This window comes from Numenius arquata, chromosome 2 (genome assembly GCF_964106895.1).
Source record: "Numenius arquata chromosome 2, bNumArq3.hap1.1, whole genome shotgun sequence".
Taxonomy (NCBI): domain Eukaryota; kingdom Metazoa; phylum Chordata; class Aves; order Charadriiformes; family Scolopacidae; genus Numenius; species Numenius arquata.
Genome location: NC_133577.1, coordinates 45495534 through 45518876, shown reverse-complemented (window position 1 = coordinate 45518876; position 23343 = coordinate 45495534). Strand labels below are relative to the sequence as shown.

The following is a 23343-nucleotide window of genomic DNA, read 5'->3' as shown; positions in this document are numbered from 1 at the left end:
TTGAAGGAGAGAGTTAAATTGAATTTGCTTATTTTTAAGACGGGTCAGTTTAAAAAGGAAAAAGATATTTTTTGTCACTTTTTGTACTATTACAAAATATAGTTAATCTTAGAAGGGTCTGGGGTTATAGCGAATGACATACAAAACACATGTCAGTATCATTAAGCTGCAAGAGGGCAGAGGTTTTTTTTGGTTTGCATTAAAAATGTGAACACCATTCCTAAGAGACAGGCAGTCGTTATTCTGTGCAACTTTGCAATGGCAAGGTCTCATCCAGATTACTCTACCCAATTTGAGCATCACATGTTAAAAAGGAGTAAACCACAGAAAAACAATAAAAATTATAAAGACCTACAAAACATAACATAAGGAAAGACTGAAGAGCTTATATTTTACCTAGGAACAGAATATCAAAGGATAAGTGGCAACAGTTTCCCAATTCAAAAAAACCTCCAAAACTGTAAGGAGAATGGTGATCAGACGCTTTTCAGGTTCAATTCATAAAGCGTATGAAAAAAAGAAGTTTATCTGCAAGAATGAAGTTTTAAGTTACATGCCTGTAAATTCACGTCAGTGAAGTCATGCAGTGGAATCACCCTCATCTTGGTCTGGTCATATTACTTAGCAAATATTTCTCTTGAGTTCGGATGATTATTTTGAAGTCGGTGGTGAAACCCAGCACTCAAATACAGTTTACTCAAACATAGCGCTCAGATATATACCCTGAAGTTGTATGACCAGCTTAAAAAACCCCACATTATCTTTTTTACTCAAGAGAATTTGGAGGGTTTTTTCCCTTTGCTTTGTATTTCTAGAGTTTTAAGAGCATATTTTCAGTTTCCCTGCAACCTTCTAACCTTTACCTAAAGAGTTATTCCCTATATAACCAAAGTGCCAGTTTTGAACATAATTTGGGAATCAATTTTTTCAGTCTTTTGGGAAAGAATTAGGAGTTTATTCTGAGATTATTAGCAAGAAATATTTGCTCGTTTCTAGTCCTTTCTATGGTAGCTTATCACAACAGCTGGGAGTTTACAGTAATTTCAATACAGTGTAAAAACACTGATTTATAATTTAATAGATTATGAAGATTTTCAAAGCTTCTGCCTGTGTTTTACATTTGGCTGAGGGATCAGCTGACAAGGCATTTTATTTTATGCACATCACATAAATTTTAAATATGGCTGATTCTTTCCTAAAGAGAAGCTTATCTCCGAGTGGTGGCTGAGAAACCAATCATAACCTCCTGCCCCTCTCAAAGGCTTCTGACATTTTTTCTACCCCATCTTTGGCCCCTCTAAGTAGTATGTCTTCTCTGAACTTAGGTTATGAGCCCTAGGGTCTTTCCTCTGCAGGTTATTCACCATCTCTGCTGTTCTCCCTTGCCCTCTACAACCACATCTCATTGGATTGCATCTTGCTTGTACCTCTGATATCTGCTACCCAAGTACTGACTATCAACTAAAAACACCATCTTGGCTCAACATATTATATACTGCTTTTGATTAAAAAAAAAATATTAAAAAAAAATGTTGTGCATCTTCATTAATGATATGAAACAAAGGATATAACATCATTTTTCTTTCTAGAAGGTCAAATCCTCCAGGACCGTGTTTCTCATTCATGCCTACTGCTATGACGTCACCTCACTCAGTACACCTCAGTCTGCAACATCAGATCCAAACATACTCAAGACCTAGATGTTTTTCTCTCTGCATCTGGCTTTTGCAAGTTAAGCCCAGCTTACTGCTGACAACGGGTAAGATCATAACCTACTCGCAGCTAGCCAACCTAAGAGCATGGTTACTCATGGTTACTAAGAGCTCACATTACTCTGATGCTGCCCTGACACGATACCCTTTGTCATCCATATGGCAAACGTGCCCCCGTAGGCAGAAGAAATGTCTTGAGCGTTTGGCTCCTGCCCCTTCTACACGGAGTCCAAACCACTGCTCTCACCAAGCAGATATGGAGGGAACTGGGCTCCAATCTGAAAACACCTTAGGAAGGTACTAGATATCTCTTCTCAGATAAGACCAAACAGGGTGTGCGCCTCAAAACCATTTCAGGGCAAAGTCGACCAAATTGGCTTAAGTGATCTGTGACGGTGCAGACTACACTGACAGTTTGGTTTTGCTTTGAAAGGATTCAGGAGTCAATTGCCACTAGAGACAGCCTGAGGCATGAGCCACAGTTTTCTCGTAGAAACATGGGCCTAAATATAAGGTTGCAGACAGACTCACCTGGTAAAAAAAGAGGGAAAGCCTGCATGTCAGCAAACACGATGACTGAGCTTGGATTAACACAGTGAAGTCACACAGAAGGGCACAGATGATCCCCCCGTTCTTGGTCCTGCTCTGGATGGTGCCCCACAGTGCACACTGCTACCGTACACACACTGCTCCACATTGCACCGCAGGAGGACAACACACAAGACTCAATCCCCCCTAGACTGCTTCTTCTCCTCATTATCCCCTTCCCACCAAGATTTTAACAAAATAGACAGCAGATCGTATTAGCTGCACAGAACTCTCATTTTTCAGTCTGGCACCTGAGGTTCCCTAGACCACATCTCATCTTCAGCTAAGAAAATTTCAAGAGAAATAACAAAATTAAGCAATACTATTATAAGCAGTCCTTGGGTGGGTTACAAGTCAAGCTGCTGATGACTGAGTAAGTTTAATCACCTACAGAGCCCTGTAACCTCCCTGAAATAGCCCACAGTGTTATGAAATGGAATTTGTATGCAGAAAGCAAGAAAACAGACCTTTTAATTTACCAGACTTACAACTGTGATTATGACAATAATGGTGGGTCAGAATGTTCCCATTACACCAGCGGATCTATAATTAGCCCGTAACTTTGTTTTTGGGAGAGTAAGAACATCCTTCAGCTTGCCACTGGTTGCTGTATTAACTGCAACACAAGTGCCCTCTCCCATCATGCCACCATTTTATCTACATTTTCCCGACACTTAAAAAAAGAAAAAAAATCACACAGCTGAATTGCCCCTTCAACATCCTCCCCTACTTGAGGTGCTATCCAGGAGAAGCAGCTCCTCAGCTGGCACAGGGTCAAACCTCCAGTTAACTCCACTCATGTCAGGTCTTCAGCTGATGTATATTGGCACGGTTTAACTGGTCCCAAAGGAGCTACACCAATTTACAGAAGGAACTGGCACAGACAACTCCACTCTACTCTGTATAGTATTAACAGGTCCTCCTAATTATTTATTGAAAGAACATTTTATTTTCCTGCTGTATTCTAAAGCCAAGTCTCTACAGGGTGGTCTCAATCCAGTGCCTGGAGCTGGATGTTAAGCTATTTTTGAATGCCTGCAAGTTTTGTGTGCCACTGTCAGGTAACCTTACCAGGTTTGGCCAGCCAGCCAGAAGTTAAACGCATTCAAAGCTCTGAACATGATGCTGGGCACAAATCCGAGAGCACGATTTGTGCCATTTAATTGTCTCAGCAAGCCAAAACACAATTTTGACTAAAAGAGACATCAGCACACGCAGGTATTATACATTAAATCACTGTAACATACTCACTTGTGGTTATACCACTGGAGGCAATTTGACAAAATAAAATGAGGCCCATCCTTCTTAGCACTTCAGCATTTGATTAAGTACAAAGGGAAAGTTTTTGCAGTGAGTTAAATTTAAATGACTCGAAGTAATTACAGCACAGTAATTTTTCAAGCTCACCTTAACGCACTCACTGCTATGGAGGAACACTGTATTAAACTTTCTGACACTTGTATATGTGTTTCACTACAAGACGGGAATGACACTGACGTCAAATACTACTACACACAGCAATAAAACTAAGTACACACACAAGCATTTGGTAGACAAGGATCTACGGTAGTGTAATATATTGTGTTAGCCCATTAAAGTTCTGTGGTTAAAAAAGTGATGGCTGAAGTAGCTTTCCCAATACTGCTTCCTGTCAAAGAACACACACTGTCACAACTAAAAGAAAAAAAAAAAAGGCAGTGTTTTCTGAAAAATTAATTTTTCAGCAATATATATTCCTATAATAATAATTTTAATATTGTAAAAGGCAAGGAATAAAATATTCACCTGTATTTCCCTGTCTTCCATTTATAGCCCCTTTTCCCTTTTATGAATTTCCCCTGGTAAAAAGGAAAGAAGTAGAAGAGAAACTGAGACAAAAATCCTCAAAGCAACGAAGAGCCTTCATGGCTTCTAAAGATAAAACAAAACTCTTTTCCAGACTGAAAGGAAGGGGGAGTGAGCGAAAAAAAGCTTCAGTCAAGCAAATTTTTTTTTGAAAAATAACTAACAAAACAGAAATTGTTGCACTGCATTTTTGTCCCCCTCACCATTACTATCTGTTGTATTTCAAAACCTCATACAATAAGGGCAGCCAGCCTGCAAGTCTGGAAGGGAATTCAGCACATGTTATTGGCGGATGATTTCAACATAGCCACAAGGGGAATGCATTCAAAGATCCATATGTTTGGTTGGCACCAAACCAAGTTCCATTAAATAACACTGTATTCAGCTACACAACAAATTTACTTACCATACATTTCACATGAGAACTAATTTGTTTGATAGGAATATTGCTGATGTTTATATTGGTTTACTGTAATGAAAACAGTATTTTCCAAACTATGAACAAATACATACCAGTAGTTTTACAGTGGCTTAACCAAAGTACTGGTAGTGCTTCAAGAAGGGAATTTATATAATACGTATGTTTCTCAGTGCTGCTCATGCCAAACATAGTAAGAAGGTTCTGCTACAAAGACGGAACTTGCTTGTAACACTGGGAGAGCAGACCTAAGTCTCCTCACAGGCCATGGGAAGAGCTGTGGAGGCCAGCAGGACTACAGGCAATTCCAGGCTTGACAGCTTGCTGTGTCCAAAAACACCTTCAGGAAAACCAAACATGTATGTCCAGTCCTGGTGGAGTGGAGCATGACAGGACACTCTCCCTTCTCATGACACTCTACAGAAATTATGAAGGCACTCACTTACCTGCTCCTTTAGATGAACTTCAAACCCTTAAATTTTAGATGTAAAACCCTTATATAAAATGCAAAATTCACATACTATTGCCTATCTGGTCAACAAAGCTGCCAAATGTTTTCACATACAGAAAAACACTGGCAATTGAGTTGTGCTGTAAAAACAATAGAACATCTTGAGGATTTCACTTAATAATTCCATGCAGTCTGGCATTAATCAATTGGACATCTTCCGAAAAAATATATTTCCTTAGTGGGGAAAAAAAGTAGTTCTTCCAAGAAAGTCACCTTCAGTGTTTCACATGTTTATATTTTTGCTTAGAGAAGCATCCTTTTAGAAAAACAATTGAGAAGGAGCCAAGGATGATTTAATGACGCACTTAATAAAACCCCTGGAAACTGTCATTTTTGTCAGCTTTCGATACACAAAATCTGCCTTGGCACTCGTAATTGTAATATCCATTCTTTTCTTTTCACCAGGACAGATCTGACTTCTGGTTATGAGTCATGCTAAGTTATAAATACAAATGCAAGCATGGGCCACATTGTTTCCAAAAAAATATGTCAACATATTATTAAAAATACTGGTAGTACCATCCCTCATTTTTGATTCAATTTATTACTGAGGAAATTTTAAATTAGTGCATGGCACTCCACATCACCTTTTTATGTGCTGCAGGTGTCCATAGTACAAAAATCTCCTCCTGTAAAGAAAAAACTGCATGGTTCAAAGTATAAATCTGATGTGATGTGTCATGGGATCAAACATTTCTCCACAGGCTGATTGCCCAACAGGAGACAGAACCTACTTCTAAACAAGCTTCCTCTCCCTTCCCAAACTAGTGGGGAAGGAAAGGAGGCAGTCAGACGGGCTCCTGTAAATTCTACCTGGAAAATACTCTGACACATACTGAAGAAGGGGTTCATCCCATTTCCAAACCCTGAGCTCCTCACTGGGCATTTATTTAGCAGATTTAGACTGTAACTTGTTCAGTGGAATCTGAAAAACATTCATTTCTCTGAAAGGTGCAGGATCAAGGCTTAAGTCAAGATGGGTCTATGGATAAAACTGAGTTAAGATTATTGCATATTCAGAAAAATCCTACTGATGATAATGTAATAGTTCTTGCCCAGAAGGTCATCAATCAGCCATTACTATTTCTGCAGTGCAAAGAAAATGAAGGGAAGCTCCATTTTCTTTTAAGTATAAATGAAGTTTGCTGCCAGAACAGTGTATCACATTAACCTGCAAATTATTCTAACTTATACCTCATAAAAAAGTAAACCCAGAAGAGAGACTTTCCTTAGATATAAGCATACCTTAAATGGGCTAGTGATTAACAATTAAAAATCACAGCCATGGAAAGGAAGGATGGTTGAGCATTCATGGAAGTACTAAATCACAGCCTTTACATTTTTGGCATAATACTATGACTAAGGTTCATAATTATTTTGGCTGCCCCCCACAAGACCTTGGCTACATTTAGAACTTCACCCCAAACCCTCCAAACTCAAACAAAACATTCTACATAGATCCATCAGTGGGAACCATAGGCTCTAAGGCAGCAGAGATTGTTCACATGCTTGAATATCAGTATTTGCCTGAAATGCACTCCAGAAAGGATTTTTTTACACCAAGATCAACTATGACAGCAGGTAAACCCTGCAGTCTGATTTAGTTCTCCATATTTTAAAGGCCAAGAATCAGCAAAGTCATGTTTTTATAAATTATCTACTGTATACATGACAGTAACATCTCTTGATGGCTTTTAAAATTCAAACTACAGTTTGATGTGCTTGATGTCTACCAGTATACATTCTAACACCTTTAATTACAGCAAGAGAGCACAAGCAACCAACTAATTCTTCTGTGGTTTTATTATAAGCTTTAGAGTGTTAGACTATTACTCCTTCATGTTGCGTTTAATTTAAAGCAACAAGCACTTTCAAGAACTCTGAGCAACATATCCTCCAACGATAACCATCCCTGTGAACTAGTGGAAATGTTGTAAGTCTATTTTGACTGGTCTATTTTGACTGTCTTCACTATGTTTCAAGGCCTAGGCTACAAAGTCCCATTGGCTTTGTTTTCAGGAATCTAACTTCCTTGTCACTAGCAATTAAGGGTTTTCAACAATAATGTTTAACACTCATTACACAACTGGTTTTGAGAACTTAATAAGGAGCAACCAACTTTTGCTTGCGTTTTCAAAGGAGCATAGAGATTTACGCAATGAACCCAACAAAAGATTTCAGGTGCCTCCTCACCAAAGCAGTGCCTACAGCCCTCATATGCTTAAACAAAGCATGGAATTTCTGTACTTCAAACTTATCTCGGGAACGGCAGGTTAGCTAAGATGGTCAGGCTCACTGCTGTGCCCTGGGGAATAAGGGGCCTTACTAGATCCATGCCACTGGCTCTTTTAAAATTTTATTATTTTTTTTTTACTCTAACTGTTCAGGAAACACAGTGCTCACCCAAGACACAGTGAACAAGCTCATTTCTCACTGCTGCCTGAGAGGGCGCAGGTTGGTATCCCACACTCAAAGGCAATTATTCAAACCAGTGATCAGTAAACTGACACAAGATGCTCTGTCTTCTCTACTTCAACTGCAACAGTTGAACAATGGAGAACAGGCACAACTCTTTTGCAGGTACTCACCTAAACAAGGGAAAATCTGGAATACCTTCTCTGTTCTAATGAATACAGTCTATACTAAAAAGATATTAGATAAATTGACTACATAGCTAACATTTTAAGACCTGGCACACAGGTGAACATGCTCAGATGGGCAGAGGAATTAAATCTAGGTGTCTCAGATCTTTAGCTAACACTAGCCACAAAATGTGTACTAGTATGAAATGGGGGTAGGAAAACCACTGCCTGTTCCTCCTGCCTCTCATTTGTAAACACAAATACTCTCACTCACAGCTTTGTAGCGGAAAAGTACTTGTCTCCCACATGCTGGGCGAGTGCTACTGATCAGCTGGTAACTAAGACATGAACAGGATGCTGTTAAGTCCCATTGCAGTGTATAGAGAAACATTTGAGCAGACAATCTGGTATTGAAAATAGAAGTCCCTTCTGCTGTTTCTTCTAGGTAAGGATATCAAGTTCCCCCAATGGAAAGGGGTTTGGAAAACAAACAAACAAACAAAAGTAGGAAACTACATCAATTGGTAATTCTGTTATTTCCTTTCTCTACAGTGCCTTTAACCAGCTGCATCACAAATCAAGGTTGACTCAAGCTGGAAAACTCATGGAATAGGTTTTTCTTCTAAGACCTTGTAAACAACCTTCACGGCTGTACTAGAATATGTGTCAATTGGGAAGTAAACTCCTATTGCTTTCTTCCATCTATGTTTAACAAATTTCATTCTAACATCGTCCACTAGGTTCCCATTTCTGTATTTTGCCACCTGGATGTCATCTTTATAAATACAAGTTACATTCACCCACTTGGCTCACTTCATGTGTACAGACTTGTTAAATGGCTTTAAAGATGATTTACTAAAAAAGCTAAAGATATAACATGAGAAGAGATTAATTTAAGTACAGAACTTCTTACCTTAATGTCAAAGTTATGTTACCAATGACTTCTGGCTTCCCACATTGATCAGCTGATTTCTACCTTACTCTCATTTGTTCTCTGGCTCTATATGTCTGTACTAGCACATAAATTACTCAGAAGGCACCCAAGTTCACAGCAACAATTTAGTCACAAATTTCAAACACCTGAAATACAAATGTGTAATATCAGAAAATTAGAAAGAAAAAAAAAAAAAAAGAGTCCATAGTATTATGTTTCTGAAGCAGTATGGGCAGTATGGAACACGCTAACTGAGCCCAAGATAATTTTAATTTAAACTAGTTTTCTTTTGCTTACTGAATTGTGTTTTTCACCAAAACAGTACCAAGCTCCAAAGTAACATCAATCTGAACGGATTTACCCACTTAGTTATTTCAGTTACATTTTTAAATGATATTTCAAGTTTGTACTTAAATGCAAAACTCTTCTCAGTTTGAAAGAAAAAAAAACAAACGACGACTTTGAAAGAGTTACAGTAGGAATATAAACAGCATGCCAACTAATTGCTCCTGCCTCCTCTGGATCAGCACAGCACAAAGCTGCCTTCTTTCTAGCTCATATCTTCAGTTCTCAAGAGATACAGATCCATGCTTGGCACTGAAATTTTGCAATTTATTCCTCAATATGATGTACAGGACTGTTATCTTTAAATATGTTTTTTCTCCTTCAATGTGTAAGAGAGAAACAAAAGAAAGCCTATGTACAAGAAAAAACCCCAGAGCCCTGAGTTTGCTCCTCCTACGAGGATGTGGCATCTATCTCCTTAACATCTTCACATGATATGTAAACATCCCTAAAGGTATCAGGAGTGAAAGATTAGGGATGAATGAAAACAGTTGCTAAATCTAGACAGAACTCACAAGACATACCACCAGTTCAGGGCTCTGTATGCCCTGGCACCTGCTGCTGTAGCTCTGTCCCAACAACATGCGACTTGTTATTGAAAAGGGAACTCCTTCTGATCCTTAAAGATTCTACAAAGTCCTTCAAAATTCACCCAGCAATCAAAAGGTACATCCTGGAGCTGTACTGCCATAAGCATTGTTGAATTGCCCTTTCAGCAAATGAATCCCTTCCCCGTGCTCCAGTATCAATTTGAAAATGAGGGTTTTTTTAAGTGTAGTAAAAAGGAGTCAGTCAAAAATCTATCTGGGTAACTTCTGAAACATGCTGTCAAGCAGCTGGGCTAATTTTGACTATTAAAGTTTTTGTTTGACTAGAGATCTAACAGCAGGCCCACTGTCTTCAAGGACTAATATTGCCTCTGGCTGCTTCTCAATACCAACCAGCAGTCCAACTTTTTCTGGGCTAAACTTCAATCTCTTTGTCCAACTTGAGCTAGGCACCAGCTGGGACGCAGAGCCACACCATCCTCAGCAAGTGGGCTAGGCGAGTCACACTGTCATCACTGTAGCTACCTGCAGACTGAAGAAAAACTCAAATTGAGATGTTCTCTAACATCCCCAAAGTGACCCAAAACTCTAGAGATTTTGGACCCCTTTACAGCATGTATCTAACAGATTTTCAATCTTATGTCACAATTAGTTGGCATCTCACTCACAAGCTGAGGAAGACAGAAGAAAACAGATGCGAACTGGGGGCTTCAATGTTTTCTGAGAGTGTCATAAAATGCAGACCTTTGTAATTGCTTCTCAGCCTATATCAAGGGAACAAAACCAAACTCTCTATCTACTGTATTTGCAATTATTGAGACTGCAAAAACAATCAAAAGAACTGGGTTTGGCTTGGTAATAATTTCTATTCCCTCCATGATCTTATTTCTACTGTTTTGTGCTATTCTCTGACCTTGTTAAAAGCCACCTTGCCAGGAGCCCACCACTTTCCCATCTGAATGCCCTTGTCACCAAAATTAATTTCTACCTTGCATTAGTGGTTCAAATAGCCTGATAGGAACTGCAGGAAGAGCAAAAAATGGTGCAAAACTCAAAATCATATACTATTGATAAAATGCTATAACTTCACTTGTCAAGGATTGTAATTAGAGTTGGGCCAAGGCAATGTTAGCTCAGCTGCCTCTGAACACACCTGTTTCAATTTAATTTTCAGTAATTAGGAAGCCTAGGGCACCAGGAAAAAAATGCTTTTCAGTTACCGTTTCAAATAGCTGAGTTTTCAAGTGCCATTTAAAATCCTGTTTTTCAGAACAGACTGCTGACTTGTTAATGCTAGCAAAATGAAATAAAGCAAAATATTTTTAGCAGCAGGAAGTTGTTACTTGCTACTGCCAATTACATGCCTTGTACTTGAACAGTGAAATTTTTTCCCCTTTGCTTATTCTTCAAGATAGGTAAAAGCTGGCTTAGGTCTCGGTGCATGAGGATTCGAGCAGAACTTAGTCCCCTGGAGTTGGCAGACACTTCTGGAGTCATAGCCAATACTGGCTGCAATCTGCTGTGACAGAGCAAACAACAGTGTCCTAGATCCACTCTTCAGAAAAGGGGGAAGGAGAAGATTAAGCAAGAGACTTGGATCTATTGACTTTGGCAAAAGACTGAATACCTTGTCATGCTAATAAAATTACTGGATTTGGGGAGGAGAATATGGGGCAGAGGGGGGAAAACAAAAAAACCCATTAAAATTACATAAGAAGAGATATTTATACTCTGAGTTAATTTATCAAACTGACACAGAGATGAATCATCCACCATTAAAATAATGGGATACAAGTTTTCTTTATATCACAATCATTATTTACAACTCTCAAAAATTCACTGAGGAGTCAAGTATCCTCATCTTTTAATTTAAAATGTGATCTTGCAGGCCAAAGAAAACTGTTAGCAAAAATAAGTTTCTACAGGAAAAATGCCCAAGAAATGATTTCTTCAAAAACAGGATAGATCTTAACAATCATGATGGCACTCTTCCTTTTTTTTTTTTTTTAAACCTACACTATAAACCATAGAGGGCTCAAGCAACTCACATAAAGCTAGATCTCTGAGTAACAAAAAGTAAGAATGGGTAATAACAAGAGCCTGTGGCATAGCTAGACACAGTTGCTTATGACTTTTAAAAATATAACACAAACCTCAGTTAATTCTGAGGTGACGTACAACTCTGCTTTGATGCAGGTTCATTCCCACATGCTGAGAATCCAATCGAAGCTAATACAGCTCCTCTCTGTGAACTAACTTGATGCATGTATTTCTAAAAGCTCATTGTTTTAATGATTGGCCTTTTTCTGCTGTAATACCATTAGAAAGACAACCTTACCACTGAATATTTTTCCATCTCAGAACACACACCAAAAAAAAAAGCTTCCTGAATACTGTTTTCATTATTTACGAATGGTTTTAATATTTATCAGTCATTATTTTCTATAGATCGAAGTGGGTGTGCATTTAAAAACTGGACAAGAAAACAGAAAAAGAAATCCATATGATAAAATGAGTGTTAATCATCAGCACCATCATTTTACCACTTAACTGAACTTTATGGAATATAAGAGTGTCTGCCTGAAGCTTGCTTATATAATGTATATGGGACACCCATGTGCATGCCACGCAGGATCTTAAAACCACAAAAATCAGAAAATATATGAAAGCTGCATCTTCTTTTATTCATTTGTCTTTGCTACTTCAACAGGCAATTTCTTTATAATCCAAGTTTTTAGCTTTTCTATTTCAGTTCTGCTTAACTCATGACTAAGGTTTGGAAAAGTATGAAGTGATGTTGATACTCCCAGTGACTTTAACATCTTGTTGGTCTCTTCACCCCATGAGTAGAGAACTAGTTCATCAGCAGTTCCATGACACTGAAATAATTCTGGAAGAACACTTTCATTTCTTGTCAAAGCCTAGATGGAGAAGAAACATTGTCAGACACATGCACTAAAAATTTTAAAGCAATAGTTACAATTACATGGTGAGAATTTACATAGCATTTCATTTTTTAACCTGCATTTTCGTGGTCATATTGTACTATCTCTACAAAAGCAAACAAGGAAATATTGGAAAAAAACCCTGCACTTCAAATTCCGGTGTGCAAACTCTTGACAAATGATAGTGTTTACTTTAAGGTCTATATCTCTCTCTAAATAAGAGAAATAGAAAAAATTCATGACAGTAGATGGAGCCCATGAGTATTATAATTCATCACAAACTTTCAAAGAATAGTTACACTTATGTTGACTCTCTAACAATTAAAGACAATTTGCAAAGTATTTCATTCGTTAATCTGCCTTCTACACTGACTTTCTTTCAATAATTGTACTGTCTGTGCAAAAAAGCAACCAAACATCATGTAAGGACAGTTTTAAAGCCTCCCTTCCCTACTACTCTGCTTAACTATTTCTAGGAAATGTCATAAGTTTAGAATATTAATCAACTGCCTCAGATGAATAAAAATGCTATACTCAATCATGTTTTTCTTTTATCTAAGCAGTTCTTCTGTAAAGTCTACCACACACTCACCTGGTAAACAGCAGAGTCTTTATTGAGAAAACTAGACAAAGCAAAAACTCCTGGCAGATCTTGATGAAACCTATATGCTAAATGCATTGCCATTCCACCTCCCATCGAAAAGCCTCCTTGAATGCAAAAACAAAAAAAGAAACCAAGACTAAATTTTGCTATGTAACTTTGTAACCCAGAGCCCAATTTATTTTTATCTTCAGACTTATTTCTTTTATATACAATGCAATCAAAAAACATCTTGAGGAACATAAAGGTTACAATGGTCTTAAATCAAAGCATCATTCAATTAAGAAGTTGCATAACTAAAGTATTGCTGATGATCAGAGAGAGGAAAAAAAAAAAATCAACCAAAATGCCATTAATTTAGAAGCCATTTGTGTATGGTCCCTACCAGGTAGTTGAACACTGTGACCAGATATTCTGTGATGTTCACAAAGTAAAACTCTATGAAGAGATAATTCTCACTGCTTTTTTATTCAACTTATTTTTCCCCCTAAGCAACCAGCATTTACATGTAAAATATCTGTAGCACTATTCTACACAATCAGTGAACACTCACCACATTAGACTAGTACACAGATGTTGAATGGTTTTTTGTTGTTATACCTTAGGATATGTAATAAATAGGGAAAAATTGCAGTGTACCCCACCTGAGCTCTAACAGATCTCTTCTGTGTTCAATATGGCTCTTCAGCTGCACTAATTCCTTACACGAGATAATTCCTCAGGGATGACTTTCACCTGACAAATGCTTATTCATTAGGAAAGAAATCCAGGCTACCATATTACTTCACAAGGACACAGCACATAGATTATTATATTGACTGTATGCAGATAATGACTAGGGTGAAGAATGACTGGCTGCTGAAATCTCTTCTAGCACAGAGATGGCAACTAGAAGAAAGGTTACAATTGCAGCTCTACTTAGAGCAGCATTCGCATCCAGAGTACTGGTGATAGAACTGGTTTGTGCCAGGTAGTTAACTGGTGTTAATTAGCTGCAAAATTCTGAGCCCAGACCTTTTCACACATGAGACATGACATTAGGGACTGAAGAAGAAATGCAAAAATAGTAGACAAAATACCAAACCATTTCAGATTGTTATCATTTTAAAGTAATTAAAATGAGATTCCAGAATGGGAACAGTTCTTTTTCAAGGGCTCCTATGTAAGCCCTCTAGGGCTGACTTTTATGCTACACCGAAGTTCAACATGGGTGCTAAACAAAACCCAGCCAGGAAGCAGTGCCCCTGCAGCATTGAAACCGAGCCCAGTGACATCCTGCAACTTTGGTACTTCACTGGATCCTGGAACCACACAGGAAATCTCTGGCATGCACAAGCTCAGAGGCAGAAAATGATGCACTTCATAAATATCAGCTGGGTCATGGTGAGACTGTTCCTAATGGAGAACCCTCTTCCAGCATGTTTATCTGCAAGTCCCAGCAGGTCAGAGGCCCTTCTAGCTCACACTCCATCCCATGTTATGACTGGAAGATTTGGCCGGATCTGTGTAGGAAATTTACCTGAAAATACTAGATGAACCCAGACATGAAGTGTTTTCTTTCTTTCTCCTCCACAACAGTATTACTTACAGAACTTGGATCTTAGGGAGAAAGAGCAAGAAGACACAAGGTGGAAGACTGGAGTCTTGCTTTCCCATTGAATTGTGCTTGATTGAATTAGGGGAGCTGTATCCTCAAACTAGGAGATACACCTGGGATCCCCCTCGCTTTGCATCCAGGGGGCTGATAATACCCTGATATTTATCTTTGGTAAACAAAGCCAGGACCTGCAATTTACCCTATGAATTAATCTTTAACCAGTTCAAAGTGAAAGGCAGTACGTCAAAGTGCCCAGTGGCAGTTCAGAACCAAAGGTAGTTGAGGAAAAGCAGGAATGAATGTGGGCAAACAAGTTCAGAGCACACCTTAAAAACTCACACCACCCACATCACCTGAAATTTTGAATAAACTTGCCTTCACAAAAAATAAAAACATTGAAAATAGTAATGCAAGTCTTTCATCTGCATCACTATTTCCTACCAGATATGTTCTTGTCACATGTAAGAGAATTCTACAGTGAAAAAAAAAACAAACCAACATATCACACAGGTGTCATAGAAATCACAAAAATTCAACACCATTGACCCCACATTCATGGAAAGACAAAGATACAGCCTTCTGAGAAAGTATATAAAATACAACAGCTACACAAACTCACTATGTGAACAACAACATCTTGTGCTAAAGTTTCCTTTATTCTCTTCTGTGGAATCTGATCATTTACTTCGTTTCCTTTTGATCATTCTGAACAATGCTGTCATCCCCAAATCCAAAAGTAACACTTATATTCAAAGAGACCATTTTGCATTTGTTCACAAATAAATACAGATACAGTTTGTCCACATATAAGGTGAAGTCCATTTTAAGGATTTTAGAATACAGGAAAAAAGCTGCATTGAAAACTCATTACTAGTTTGTAAATGATTTAATCTAAAATTTTGTACCCAGTTAGTCACAATCTGGCAACACTATCTGCAATTACTCACCAGCAGTCTTTGACAATGCAGTCACCTTCTGTTTAAAAGAATATTAGGTAATGGTTCTTTTATGTGGCTCATACTACTATGAGAAAATGTAATACAAAGGACTAGTTCTTTGAATTTGGTACCACAACAATATCTAAGTAAATGCCGTACAGTAAATGCTTCAGAAACAACATTTTGAATAAGCATTTGTAGTTGCACACAAATTTTGTCAATTACAAGAAATATTTCACTATAAGCATAAATTTGACATAACACATAAAAGACATGCTCAGTCAAGACCTTTTATAAGAATTCAAGTTTTGGATTAAGGAAAAATTAGAGGCAGGTACAGATATTACACAAGACAAATGTATGAAGCAACAGCCAGAATGTAAGCAAAACATGAATGAAAAGTACAAGTATGCTTATGTACACCAATGATCTCAGCATAAAGAATACGTAAACCCACAGCATCGCTAAGCAGATTGTGTCATGAGTGTTAATCAAGATCAAAAATGACACGGCAACATTTCAACCTTAGATGGGCTGAACAAAGCAAGCCCTTTCCTTGAGACCAATCTACCTTCAACAAGTACAAAGGGTGTGCATAGAAGTTCAGAATTTTCCAATAGGTTTCACAGAAAAAGTACCTTCATTTTCCATTTTCCACTTCATTTCTATTTTTAAAGAGATCTATGAATAATGCTTCAGAACAGTTAAAGTGTGTTGGCGCTACAATGCTCAGGTTAGAGTTCAGGAAAGCACCTATTTGCATTAACTTTCCTGCCTTACAAAGGAGGTTTATGCAGAGGCTAAAAGGTAAGCACATATAAACCAAACTCAATTAAGTAAAGCACTTTTCTTTCAGTTAGAAAGAAACTTCACTCAAGTACGCATTTACGACCTCAAATCTGCTTCTGTGTAGTGCTGGTTTCTAGGCAATACCCCTTTTGCAGAGAGAAGAATGCTGCTTGTAACTTTGCCAGTTGAGAAAGTTCGGCTGAAATCACAGGATCATCACACTTCCAAATTAAAGAATCTGAATCAGAAGGAAACTCCCATGCAATACTTACTAAAACCAAAACATTCTTTGCTGGAGTATCATCCGTAACTATGTTAAGGTAATCCCAGCCATACGGTGATGTAACACAGAGTGAACAGAGACTGAATTTCTCATATGTAATCTAATTCTTGAATAAAATAGAAACCCTCATCACAGCTGCCATTTTTCAGTGATAAAACCTTCTTTCCAGACTTTTTAAATGGCCTTAGGAGCCTTTTAAACATCAAAGCGTTCATATAAAACCTTGAGCTCACTTCTGCTAAAGATCTTGATTTATATTAATTTGCTCCTCATTTGTATCTGTCTGAAATGATAATCTGGTCCTTGATGACACTTTAACATTATATCGAATTCAGGAAACCAAGTATTTACCTACTGTCAAACTTCAGCTTTATTCATTTCTTCGTATTTGGTCTAACAACATTTGGGTTTGTATCTCAGAAAATGACTGACTTTATTATCTAGCACAAAGGTCTCTTTATTTAGTCTCTCTCTTGTGTCCTGTATACATGAGAGAATGCTAAAAACTCTGCCTTCTCCCCCATGCTCCACTTCAGTGCCTGCAATGATCTGAGTTCAGAACACTCTTTAGGTTTTCATTCTTTACAGAAAAAACACGTCTCCAACAAACACAGGTTTGACATTGCTGATTGCTTCCTTAGTCATATAGATCTGACTGCAAAATGCCTTAGTCAATTTGTTATAGATAATGATTATGTACTTAGGAAACAACAATCCAGATCACTTTTTCAGTCTTTCCAGTATAATTTTAATACATGACCAAAGCTGTTTTCCACACTAGAAATCACAGCCATAGGAAACAAATTTTAGTTATTAATCATGTTTAGTGCATGAATTCTGTGATCTGCATGCAGTACAGATCTTCTACTCCTTGCAGAGACAGACCTTGAGCTGTTCTTGCATGAATTTGAGTGGCAGAGGTGGAAACTGCTTTGTTACAGCACAGAACGAAAATCGGAAGAGGAGAAGCTAAGCCCCAGACTTTGATAAGGATTCGGATTTGAGTTTAGGGCGGGTTTTGGGGTGTTTATTTTAACCAGCATTTCTTCACTAGTGTCTCTCTAGTAGTTGTTCTTCATTTTCCCTGTATTTCTTCAGATTTGTCAGTACAGCTTTGGTAACAAAGTGGCTAGAGATGAATGCTACAGTGTACAGTGCCTGTGCCAGAACAGTGCAAGGAGAGACAAGTACTCTAATATTGTATAAGGCTACACCAGCACAGTTAGAAATTGTCTGCCCATTCTGTTATCATCACTATACATCACGTACCCTTGCCTCATTCTCCTTCCATTCTCCCAGCATTTTTCCTTCTCAATTTCTCCTTTCTTTAGATATTTCAACTTAGAGTTACTTTAATTAGTTTGTTATCAGGAATTTTTAACTGAAGTTACGTTTCAGTTTACTTTCCCCTCTCTCTAGGGACTTTCTGTGATTTACCTTCTATTAATGGTAACAGGAAAACCCTGTTCTACACATCATCTGCAAAGAAGCTGACTTTCTGTTTTGACCTTCCTTTTTCATCCATGAATGGAAGCATTATATACATTTAACAGTGTTCATATATGAATATCAGTGAAGAGCACAAATGCCAGTGGAACAGCAAATTCCCTTCTCCACAGAACTCCCTGAACACTGCTCCTGTGTAAGTGCTCAAACATGTACTTTGTCTCAAGTGAATTTTCTCACAGCAGTGATTTTCTCTTTTTACTCTATTCATGAAACTTCACTAAGCACTAACCTTACACACTAGCAGAACTGCAATGAACGGTTTCCACCTTTGATAGCCTTTTTATTCTGTTTGTTACTCAGTAATCGAGAGCCTTTACAAGAACAAAGGCAACTTCCCTTGACTGGTTCAGCCACTTCCTCCTGTTCGGAAAATGAACCAATTTGCTATCCAACTTTCTCAGTAGCCAAAACACATTTTGAAATGAATATTTAAGTGGTACAACTTTTACCGCTTTCTTGTAAAAACAAGTATACAATAGTTTCTAATGTATCAACCCACAGTAAAACCAGAACCAGTTACGGTTTTATTTTCAACTGATGTGGGTAGTAGAGAAGAACCCAGCATGCATACCTAAGGAATCATAATTTTTAGTTAGCACTTGAAGGAAAATAAAATCCATGAGAAGTCTCAAATCAATTTTTAATAAGATGGTACTCTATCAAATATATTGCTTGCTTTCTTTACCTACTGTGTTTTCTTGGTTGTTTCTGAGGATGACAACACAGTTGCTACAACACTTACCTCTCATTTTTACAGCCAGCACAACTGCATGGAAAAAGGAAGAGAATAACCTACTCTTTATGCTAATGGTATTAGCAATTTTGAACTGAATCACAGAAAAGAAACCCAAAAACAGGCGCTCTAAAGCAAAGAACAGTGAAGCACAGGAACAGGTTGCCTTGGAAAGCTGTGAAGCTTCCATTAATTGAGATATTTTAAAACAAGTCAGAAAAGCAATGGTAAGGGTTTGCCTAAATAGAGCTGAACCTGCACTGACACATGAAGATGGATTAGTGAATGCCGTTAAGCCTAACTCTTCTGTGATCTTGTGGGCATGACTGTGAAGAAAGTACAGGTTAATGTGCACGCTGCAGCATGTCTGCATGTGACTCTCAAGCATTCTAGAAGTCCATCCATCTGTTTAATTTTGCACAGAATTCAGGCAATTATTAAAGATGAATAAGCACATGTTTTCAACAGAGTTTCTACCAAGGCTGAAAAGATGAGAATTCCAATCACTTCATAATTCTTTTCTTCCCAAAGCCATTATCTGATGATAATATATGATGACAATATCATGATTAAATTATTTTTGGTTTTATTGCTGTGAGCATTATGTACTCCTAATCCTCACTATCATTTGCTAAACCTGTCATTCACCATGCAGATTGAAACTGAGAATGTGCCACCTTTCAAAAACTCTTGTTTCTAGATACATTAATACGGACATTGTCAAGAGCCAGGAAACAAAGTGAAAAGTGGTGGATCCTACTCTCTGATTAAAATTATTAGCATTTGTACCTCCTACTGAAAGATTTATGAAGGAAACGGAAACATTCATTTGTTAATGTCTCTTGCTCGTGCAACAGGAAATAAAAAGTGTCACAGAAATCCAAAAGAAAAATAAATGGCCAGTTCAGGTGCAAACAAGAGTTTTCTCTGAAGTACAAATGCAATGCAAATTTACACTGATACACTGAAAATTAATAAAATGTTTGTTGGTATTATGGGGGAGATGAACTAACAGCACTGCTTTGAGCCCAGTTATCTCATAGGCATAATTTAGATAAACCACAAAGCCACGTAATGGGTGGTACAGAAAGAGAAATCTCATTTGAATTGCAGTGACAAATGGCAATATAAAACCATTAATTTACTCTGTGAGAGCAAGGTAGTAAGTGCCTCTAAATGAAAGACAACGATTTCCTAATAAAGACAGAAGATACAAGATAATATGAGTGACAGCAAAAGGCTTAGAAGCCAAAGACATAAAATACCAAGACTGTAGGTGAAGTAGTTTGCCCAATGATTTATTGTTGATTTTTTTTATCTTCTCATATTTATAGAATCGTCTTTCTCTGCAATGTCAAAGCCAAGATATTTCCTCTCCATCCCATTCTCACATACACTGAGAGATGCAAATGCTAATATTTACAAGAAGCACACAGCTTTCATGTTACTTCCACCATGGTTCAGTAGCTATGTAAGTCCAGCAATAAACAAAAAGTGGTTGTGTGTCTTGTGTTATTGTTACAATACAAGGGGTCAGGAATCATGTATGTATTTCTTGGCATACAGTCAAATCTACAGGACTGTTATGGAAAGTTTATTTTTGCTGGCTGCTTACACAAGTGACTACAGGTGGCAGAGACCAACATGCTTGGATTAGCATTTCTGCACTACACAAAAAGCGACCTGTAAAAGTAGGAAAGTAGCACTAAATTAAGAGGAAAAAAAAAAAAGAAAACAAAAGGACTGTCTTTCACTGAAGTGTTGTTGACTAAATTGAGCATTATCGAAATGCTCCAAAGCCACTTCTTTCTCCAAAGTGGCCACTTCTTTCAAGAGCTTCTAACATATTCTTGAATAAGATTGTTAAAATCTTTGACAATTTCCACCTAAGCGGAGTTATTTTATAGTGCACAATCACTATGGAAGCAGTTAAAAAAAATAAATCACAAAACCAAACACAAGAAAACAAAAAAAAGCAAACCCACCACCACCTGAAAAACCAACTCAGCTTTAAATGGAAAAAGAAACAATTGTCCCACATTTCAAACTGTGGTTATTTGCTTGTTTAGCTAATTTAGTAATGAATTCAGGCATTTATACAGAAGGAATGCATCCAGTTTTTAGGAAGGGCTGCTGTCAAACTCTAAGTGTCAGAATATGACTAATTTTATCATCCTCTTTTATCTCCAAAGTCAATATAAACCTACTTGCAGGATTATTTGCAAGAATTGCTTTAGCCACAAAGGCCAGTACGAGTAACTCAACAAGAATGTTTGGCTAAAAAGGGAATTATCAAATTCTGGGGATAATTATTTTTGAATAATTATACATTGCAGTCAGTCTCCTTTCCTTCCTCTTCCAAGGTCAGGGGAAATAAACCTTAATAAACCAGAAGTCTACTTCCTTCCAAAGACTTCTGTATTATTAGGAAAGCAACTCACGAAACTGTCAGGAAATGGGAATGGATAGATGAGCTGGGTACTGCTGTGTGCTGGTTGTTACATTGAATGGATATGGAGGTTTTAATAATAATTTACTGGAGGTAAATAAAGTCTTAAGTAATTTAATTCTTTAGCAGTAGATACATAGAGCAGCTGTTAAAAACAAGGCTGCACCAATATTTTTCTTGATAAAGAGGAGTGGCATTGCATAACCAGGACTCCATTCCCAGCTTTAGAGTTCTGCCCTACAAGCACCCACTTGTGGATTTCAGAACTAACTGTGCTACTGAAACAAACAGCGAAGGCTATAATTTCTTTCAGAACAAATGATCTTACTGTACCCACAATATTGAGCCTTGTGGAAAGTCTGAATGGCTCCAGAAGGAGAATCATCCCCCAGAACACCAGGTGTTTGGCTTCTCATTTTCCACTGCTTGAGAGCCTGCTCCTGCTTCCCCTCTCTTCCCACTTGCTCTCCTTTGCACAGTGCTCCCTCAGATCTTGCCTTCTTATCCCACACCTCTGAGCTGTCAGCAGCTACCCACCTTCCTGCTTGCCTAACACCTCTCTCGCCCTCATCTAACAATATCTGACACTCATCCTCAGCCTGTAATTTCTAGTCTGCTATTCCATATAAAACCATAACCTTCAATCTTGTTGCCCTCCTCATACTAATTTTGTTTTCTTTCCACTCATTACAACTCCCACTCATTACAAAATAGACAGTCCCACAACCCAGTTCTCCTTAACCCTTTAACAACTATCTCATTTCGTCTAACTCCCTCTTCATGCAACTGCTCTGCTCTCTTGGCTTCTGTGACCTACCTGAAAAGGCCCCCGCTGCCCTTTACAGACTTCCAAGTCCTTCAGTCTCTTCTCTCAACTATTTTGTCTCTATTTTCCATAATAACATACATACCAGTATTCCCATTATGGATCTGCAACAAAACTCAACATCTCTGAATGCACTGGGGAAATATTCAAAGCAACGTTTCATGGTGATTTCCTCTGCTCTAATAGTCTTATTTTACCCTTCACCTCAAAAAGGCTGCCTCCTCAACTCTATCACACCAGCACTCACAAATGTGCTGTCTGCTCCCTATCCATTACCTCAAACCTTCTCTTCTTGTACCAGATGGATATTCTTGACTTTTTCCAAAAGAAATCTAAAAACATCTTACCGGACTTAGTTCTTAAGACACTCTAAGCAAGTGACCATATCTTCCATTATCTCCTGCATATCAATCTTTCCCAAACTCAGAAAAATTTCAGGCCACCCATTTCTTCTTTTCCAGTGGACATTACAGTTTGGTGCAGACATACTGACTATACCTTGATAACCAAACCTTGGCTTCATATTGTCTTTCAATCAAAAATGTTATAAAGCTGCCAGGTACCTTTAGAGAATTTCTGATTTCCTGTAAGAAACAATGCCAGAAGATGGGCAATTATTTGCACAAAGCTGCATGTAAAACAACTAAGAATGTCACATTATGCTGACTCGGACTGACACTACACCCAACCTTTATGCACAAAAACCTTACAGGACTGCTAACCTTCATTCTCTGATGCATCACACACTGGTTAATCATCAAAACCAGTGCAGAGAAGGCACAAAGTTCTCATGGAAGTACACTTCATTACAAAAATGAATATTTCAAATATTCGAATGCTTTGAATATTTCCCCAGTGCATTCAGAGATGTTGAGTTAAGACACAATTAATTTTCCACTACTGAATTTCTTATGCATCCACATGGTTCCCCTTTTGCACTTTGGTTGCAGCTAATTCAGGGCTGCCTTAGTTTGCTTGTTGCACAGAATTTAGATACAACCGTAAGGATGTACGCACATAGTCTCTGCCACAGAGGCAAGGAAACAGTGCCTTACACTAGAAGCCTGAAATCAAAGCTTTCAAGAGTGAGAAAATAAGTATAATTACCTCTAATTTACAGATGAGGAATGCAAATACACCGAGACGGGGACTTCCAAAGAATCTATGGGCTGATACAATTGGTGCATACC

The 23343-nt window shown here is 37.9% G+C and overlaps 1 protein-coding gene across 2 annotated transcripts in view; it reads right to left on the bottom strand.

Moving 5' to 3' along the window:
• Positions 1-11209: 11209 nt before the first annotated feature.
• Positions 11210-23343, bottom strand: part of LYPLAL1 (lysophospholipase like 1) — a 28449-nt gene continuing 16315 nt past the window's right edge. Inside the window, exons 4-5 of one of the 2 annotated variants that reach the window (XM_074168474.1) lie at positions 13021-13136; positions 11210-12404 (exon numbers count right to left, since the gene is read on the bottom strand). In XM_074168474.1, coding sequence (XP_074024575.1) covers positions 12165-12404; positions 13021-13136 — 356 coding nt within the window. In that variant the 3' untranslated portion in view covers positions 11210-12164. The remainder of the gene's footprint in view (positions 12405-13020; positions 13137-23343) is intronic. The other variant, XM_074168476.1, reaches the window with a different exon arrangement.